This window comes from Mandrillus leucophaeus, unplaced genomic scaffold, assembly GCF_000951045.1.
Source record: "Mandrillus leucophaeus isolate KB7577 unplaced genomic scaffold, Mleu.le_1.0 Scaffold3, whole genome shotgun sequence".
NCBI lineage: Eukaryota > Metazoa > Chordata > Mammalia > Primates > Cercopithecidae > Mandrillus > Mandrillus leucophaeus.
Genome location: NW_012103142.1, coordinates 7938669 through 7945905, shown reverse-complemented (window position 1 = coordinate 7945905; position 7237 = coordinate 7938669). Strand labels below are relative to the sequence as shown.

The 7237-nt window shown below is 46.2% G+C and overlaps 1 protein-coding gene across 3 annotated transcripts in view; it reads left to right on the top strand.

Annotated features, from left to right (window-relative positions):
* LRFN2 (leucine rich repeat and fibronectin type III domain containing 2) overlaps positions 1–7237 on the top strand; it is a 208887-nt gene that overhangs the window by 165875 nt on the left and 35775 nt on the right. The window contains exon 2 of one of the 3 annotated variants that reach the window (XM_011986649.1): positions 1531–2955. In XM_011986649.1, coding sequence (XP_011842039.1) covers positions 1556–2955 — 1400 coding nt within the window. In that variant the 5' untranslated portion in view covers positions 1531–1555. The remainder of the gene's footprint in view (positions 1–1530; positions 2956–7237) is intronic. The other 2 variants (XM_011986648.1, XM_011986650.1) reach the window with 2 other exon arrangements.

The following is a 7237-nucleotide window of genomic DNA, read 5'->3' as shown; positions in this document are numbered from 1 at the left end:
TCTACTAAAAATACAAAAAATTAGCTGGGCATGGTGGTGTATGCCTGTAGGCCCAACTACTTGGGAGGCTGAGGCAGAAGAATCACTGGAACCACGGAGGTGGAGGTTGCAGTGAGCCGAGATTGCGCCACCGCACTCCCCTGGGAGACAGAGTGAGACTCCATCTCAAAAAAAATTTAAAAAAAAAAGGCAATTTGAGAAATGCTGGTCTGCATAGTGCTACACAATCAGTGTGCATGATTTTCCAAAAGTCCACCTCAACTGGTTATCATTTGTTCTTTTGCTCTAGCAGTAAAGACCCAAGAAGCACTACATCAATAAGGCCACATTTAGTACAACATGGGATAGTGATGAAACTGTTGAGATTTGGAGGCACAAAGACCTGAGTCAGATTTCTGTTCCTTTCTTTCTTACATAGTCATTCTTGTAAAAGCACCTACTATGTGCCAGGCAGCGCTTTAGGCTTTAGGCATGCAGTGGTGAATAAAAAGAGGTGCCTTCTTCTTGGGGCTTTACTGCTAGAGCAAAAGAACAAATTATAAAGAAGACAAATAGGTAAAACGTAGAGTAGGTTGATAGAGATAAGTTTCAAGGAGAAAATAGAGAGCAGAGCAGAGGGCTGTGCAGTGGGGCAGGGCGGGGATGATCATGGAAGGGCGTCTGGGAAGGCCTCTGGGAGAAGGTAACTTGTGAGTAAAGATCCAAAGGAGGCTCTGAGGCCATGAGCAATCCTCATCTGTGTATAGATAATCCCTTCCTTCTGAAGGGGTTTCCTAAAGTCCAAAAGAGCTGATGTATGTGAGGGTCCAGACAGAGGCTAATTGCTTACAAAGGGTTCAGAATTCACTCCTTTGCCTCCCATCATACCTCCTTCTTCACTTCCCACATTCTCAAAGATTCATGAACTATATGGATTCTCCTTGGTGAAACAGTTCCCCACTGACCCTGGAGTCTCTCAGCACCAACTCTCTTCTTATCTACAACATCATTCTTAAGGAATGCTGGTTCAATTTAATTTCATGCTAAGCCTAAACCAATTAAGAAGGTAAAATTATGTCTCAAAATACAGCCATAACATCCTTTCAAACTCAATTATTGGATAAACCAAAGGTATGGTATCCCATCCATCCATCCATCCATCCATCCATCCATCCATCCATCCAACAGATGGTTATTGAGCAGCTCCTGTGTTCCAGGCATTGAGCTAGGTAATTGGGATATAGCAGTTAGTAAAACAGGCAAAAGTACCTGCCCTCTTTAGAGCTGACCATATAGGACTGATACAGGAAACAATAAGTAAACATCATAAATAAGTAAACTAAATAGTGTGTTAGAAGGTGATAGAAGCTAAGGAAAAGAGAAACAGTGAAACTGCATTAGAGGGATTCGTGGAAGAGATTAGGTCTTGCCTGAGCACATGCCATTCTCTGCCACTCCCTAAGCAGTGAGAGTTAATGTGAGGGAGGAAGCTCTGGGTGAGTGCATTAGGGATTTGCCTCCTGACCCTGACCTTGTGTTTCTCCCTTCCAGGCACCGTGGCCTGAGTGACCAGACCATGGAGACCCTGCTTGGTGGCCTGCTGGCGTTTGGCATGGCGTTTGCCGTGGTCGACGCCTGCCCCAAGTACTGTGTCTGCCAGAACCTGTCTGAGTCACTGGGGACCCTGTGCCCCTCCAAGGGGCTGCTCTTTGTACCCCCTGACATTGACCGGCGGACAGTGGAGCTGCGTCTGGGCGGCAACTTCATCATCCACATCAGCCGCCAGGACTTTGCCAACATGACCGGGCTGGTGGACCTGACCCTGTCCAGGAACACCATCAGCCACATCCAGCCCTTTTCCTTTCTGGACCTCGAGAGCCTCCGCTCCCTGCATCTTGACAGCAATCGGCTGCCAAGCCTTGGGGAGGACACCCTCCGGGGCCTGGTCAACCTGCAGCACCTTATCGTGAACAACAACCAGCTGGGCGGCATTGCAGATGAGGCTTTTGAGGACTTCCTGCTGACACTGGAGGACCTGGACCTCTCCTACAATAACCTCCATGGCCTGCCGTGGGACTCCGTGCGGCGCATGGTCAACCTCCACCAGCTGAGCCTGGACCACAACCTGCTGGACCACATCGCTGAGGGCACTTTTGCAGACCTGCAGAAACTGGCCCGCCTGGATCTCACCTCCAACCGGCTGCAGAAGCTGCCCCCTGATCCCATCTTTGCCCGCTCCCAGGCTTCAGCTTTGACAGCCACACCCTTTGCCCCACCCTTGTCCTTTAGTTTTGGGGGTAACCCACTTCACTGCAATTGTGAGCTTCTCTGGCTGCGGAGGCTCGAGCGAGACGATGACCTGGAAACCTGTGGCTCCCCCGGGGGCCTCAAGGGTCGCTACTTCTGGCACGTGCGTGAGGAGGAGTTTGTGTGCGAGCCGCCTCTCATCACCCAGCACACACACAAGCTGCTGGTTCTGGAGGGCCAGGCAGCCACACTCAAGTGCAAAGCCATCGGGGACCCCAGCCCCCTTATCCACTGGGTAGCCCCCGATGACCGCCTGGTAGGGAACTCCTCAAGGACCGCTGTCTATGACAATGGCACCCTGGACATCTTCATCACCACATCTCAGGACAGTGGTGCCTTCACCTGCATTGCTGCCAATGCCGCCGGAGAGGCCACAGCCACGGTGGAGGTCTCCATCGTCCAGCTGCCACACCTCAGCAACAGCACCAGCCGCACTGCACCCCCCAAGTCCCGCCTCTCAGACATCACTGGTTCCAGCAAGACCAGCCGGGGAGGTGGAGGCAGTGGGGGCGGAGAGCCTCCCAAAAGCCCCCCGGAACGGGCTGTGCTTGTGTCTGAAGTGACCACCACCTCAGCTCTGGTCAAGTGGTCTGTCAGCAAGTCAGCACCCCGGGTGAAGATGTACCAGCTGCAGTACAACTGCTCTGACGATGAGGTACTGATCTACAGGTGAGCGAGCGGCTGTGGCAAAGGCAGGGAGGGTGTCTGGCTGGGGAAGGAGGAGGGAATGGGGAGGTTCTGGGGCTGCTCCCATCTATACCCCTCTTTCCCAAAGGTGTCTGTGGGGATTCTGGGGTAAACTGTGCCGTTCGTGCAGATAAGAGGAGATAGAAAGAACATCAACTACAAGGCCAAGAAGAAAAGAACCCACATGGTCAGCCTGAGAGATATGTGTAGAGAAAGACCACACCTCCCGACTGGGTGGCTATGGTCAGTGGTCATGTGGCTATGAGCTTCTGAATGTTCTGTTCTGAGCCCAGATGGAGGATATACAAGGACAATGAATAGACCTCTTGGCTGAAGGTTTTGACTCCCCCAAGGAGGAATGCATTTGACCTTCACCTGGACTCATATACAGTCATGGTTAAGGCTCTGAGGTCAGAAAGAGTGGGATTCAAATCATGGCTTTTCCACTTGCTGGTCATTTCATTCTCCTGGCCTACCTCAGTTTTCTCATCTGTAAAATAGGGATAATTAATACCTGACTTAGTTTGGACACTCACTAAATGCACTTACTCAGTTTTGGTAACTGAATCAAACTGGCTTTAAAAAAAAGAGAGAGAGAAAGGGAGCGGGAGTGTGTTGGCTCATGTCATTAATAAGTCAGGAACCTGCTTCAGGTTCAGCTGGATCAAAGGTCCCCACAAACCTGTATTCTCAGTTTCTTACCTCCCCTAAGTTCTATTTTTCTCTCGGTTGGCTTCACCGTCAGGCAGTCTCTTTCCTCTGGGAGGCCTCTGCTGGGTCCTCTAAGGAGCCCTAGAGCCCACTTAGAGCCCTAGAGGGGCTGTCTCTTATACACATCTGTCTCTTTCCTCTGGGAGGCCTCTGCTGGGTCCTCTAAGGAGCCCTAGAGCCCACTTAGAGCCCTAGAGGGAGAAGAGCTTCCCATTCCTGATTGAGCGCTGATTGAGTCAGACCACATCACGTGAGCCCCCAGGTCTTACAGGTAGCGTCAGCCCTCTCTCCTGTGCTGAACCCCCTGGGCCTTAGTCTCTTCATCTAGAAGTGCAGACAATGATATTGACCTTGGAAAGTTCTTTGAAAATCAAGGGGTCTTTCCTAGGTCTGGTAGAAAGGGAGGTTAAGTGTGGAAAGCTGCAATAGAATCACACAAGTCATTCAGAGGGAAGAAGGTCACAGAGAGACAGAAGCCAGGGGCTGAAATGCTGACCACAGATGAGTTCCCTTATATGAAACATGAAGGACATGGCCTAGAACCTTATCACTCAAGGAATGTATGGTCTCCTTTGAAATTCTGTGTGTTTTATTTTATGCATGTAAAATGAATGTTTGGAGATGGGATCCCATGAGTTTCATCAGACAGCCAAAGGGCCCATGGTGCAAGAGAGGTCAAGAATACTTGATCCATCCTGGAGGTCTCCTCCAGCTCTGACTGTCTGAGTTGATGAGACTCTGGATGGGAAGCTTTGTGGGAGAAGAGTACATGGGGAAGAATAGAGTCAATGTGATTGAGGGTGGGTGTGTCATGGAAACCGTAGTGGAGCTGGGGAACTCCCGTTACCTGGCAGCTGCTGGTCTTGTGTGGACAGCAGTGTTGCGTCTCAGAATGGAGAGAAAGCAGTATTGGAACTTACCCACATGCATGTATGAACATATATAGGAATATATAGATAGGGGCATATAGTCAAACTTAAATATGCATATATGTATTTTTCTCATTATAAAAGTCATAGTCTTTATTGAAAATTTGGAAAGTAGGGAAAATTGATGAAGAAGGAAATAAAAATTACCTATAATCCCACCACCCAAAGTTAATAAGAGAAATTTGGAAGGTGTCTGAGTTCATTCAAATGGTATTTATAATCAATCTAGTGTATATTCTGTATCTTAATTCTTCCCACTCAACATTACAGCTTGCTTAGTTCCCATGGTATTAAAATACTTTTTATTTGGCTGTATTATAATTTATTTAACTAACCTTCTATTATTGAACATTCAGGTGGTTTCTCATTTTTCATTATTAAAAGTAATACAGTGAGGGATATTTTTGCACATAAATATATTTGTGCAACTTCAGTGATTTCTTTAGCATATTTTTCTAGGAGTTGAATTACTGGTTTATGGATAAATTATAATCTTTATACATTACATATAAATATTTACCCTTTCACCAGTGGAAGCACTCATTTTGATCACACTTTTGCCAATATTGAATATATAATTACTTTCATCTTTGCCAATTTGAGAGGTGAAAAACGGCACTTGCTTTAATTTGCATTTCTTTGCTAACTTGTGAGGTTGACCTTTTGAAAATAAATATATTTCTTTACTTGTGAATTTATTATATGGTCATGACTTTGATTAAAAAAAAAAAAAATGTAAAGGCAAAAAGCTACCAGCTCTGCGGTTTGCACAGGGAAATGCAGTTTGTGAGGGGGAGAGAAGATGTTAGCTTCCACAAGGCAACACGCTAGCATTGCCAAAATGACGCAGCTCACCGGGGGTCTCAAAGATACCCTGGGAGGAGGAGGGGAAGGCTTGGGGTAGGCTCCGGTAATCACTCAAGGTGGGAATTCAAATTGCTTTTATTTGGTGATTGAGAACCTGGAGACACTAACTTTCTAAATATAATGTAAATTAAATGGAAGTGTCAGAAACCTTGGAATAAAAAAATGCAGCTAGCAATAGTGACTTCTCAGGGCTGGTTACACGGACAAGAGGAGATACAGCATGGAAATCCTCCAGATAGTGGGGGCATATAGTAGTAAACACTCAAGGATTATTATTATCAGTATTAGTAGTAGTACTAGTAGTACTACTAGCAGTAGTATTAGCAGTGAGAATAATAGTAGTATAAAATAAGACTAGCATCACATCCACCATCCTGGGGAAGAAAGTGGAAGAGGAAGGTTAGATATGCAATTCAGTCTTCTCTTTAAGAAGACAAATTTCCAAAATGTTTGAGGAAAAATAAGCACAAGTCTGTAGCCAGATAATAGTAATAGCAATCACTGGCCAACATTACTGCCAGGCTACTATGTGTTTGATGCTTACCTTTTACAGGCGGTATCTCATTTAATCCTTCTGGATATATGAAGAAGCATAAAAGACCAAGAGAATTAAAAAATAAAATTATTTCAAGAACACACAGCAGAAGGAGACAGGGCTGTGATTTGAACTCCGGCCTCTGGCTTCAGCACCCAGACTCAACCCCTGTGGTCATGCTGCCCACTGTCCTGAAAGGGATTACGGCTTGAGAGAAATAGGAGACTCTAATACAGAATCTGGATTTTTAGAAAATGAATTGTACTCATTAGAAAGAGTGCTCATTTTAACCGGAAGGTATATAAAAGAAGGGAGGAAAGGTCTGTATCTGAAGATGAGTATTGAAGAGGAGCACGTGCTGTACAGAGAAAGCTAAATGCAACCAAAGAGGGTTTTTTAGTCCGTGTTTATGTCCAAGAAGAAAAAATGCTGCTTGGGAAAGAGGTTACAATGAGAATAGATAAGAGGCAAAGAGTTACAACTTGCAACTTGCCTCCATCTTCCCCAGCAAGGAGAAAAGCAGCAGCAGCAACAGCAGCAATAATAGTACACACCTGCATTGATGGATTATTTGTGCTGGTCACTATTCTAAGGGTTCTATGTGCACTAACTCATTTAGTTCCCACAAACCCTTAGGAGGTTAAAAACTGTTATTTCACTTTACGTAGAAGAAACTTGCTCAAGGTGTTAAACAGGGGGTAAGTAGCAGAGATGGAATCTGAATATAGGCAGCCTGTATGTTTGCCCAAAGCCTCAACCTAACAAGACCAATACTATGGAGAGGGATGCCAAAGCCCAATAGGCCTGCATAACAGTGCCGTCCATGAGTTCTGGTCACCAGGCCCTGGTGGGTCACATGTAGGTGAGTAAGGACTAAAGGAGCAAGTAGACGAGGTTCTCAAGCCCATGGTGGTGATTCTGAGATAGCATGGACAGAGAGATGCCTGAGATGGGAAAGGGGTGAATATTCTGATTTTCAGGGAATAAACTCTGTAATGCTTAGGGTGTTAAGCTGGACATGGAGTCCCTATACAATTCTGGAAAGGCTTTCTCAATAGGTAGCTGTGAGCGCTTGGAAAAGAATGCTAACCTAACATGGGTTCACTAAGGGCAAATCCTGCCAAGTCATTGAGCCATGTCTTCAGGAGAGGCTGTGGACCAGTAGTTCTCAACCTTTTTATCTGCCTCCTTGTCATTCATGAGGGCAGTGCTTCTCAGAGAT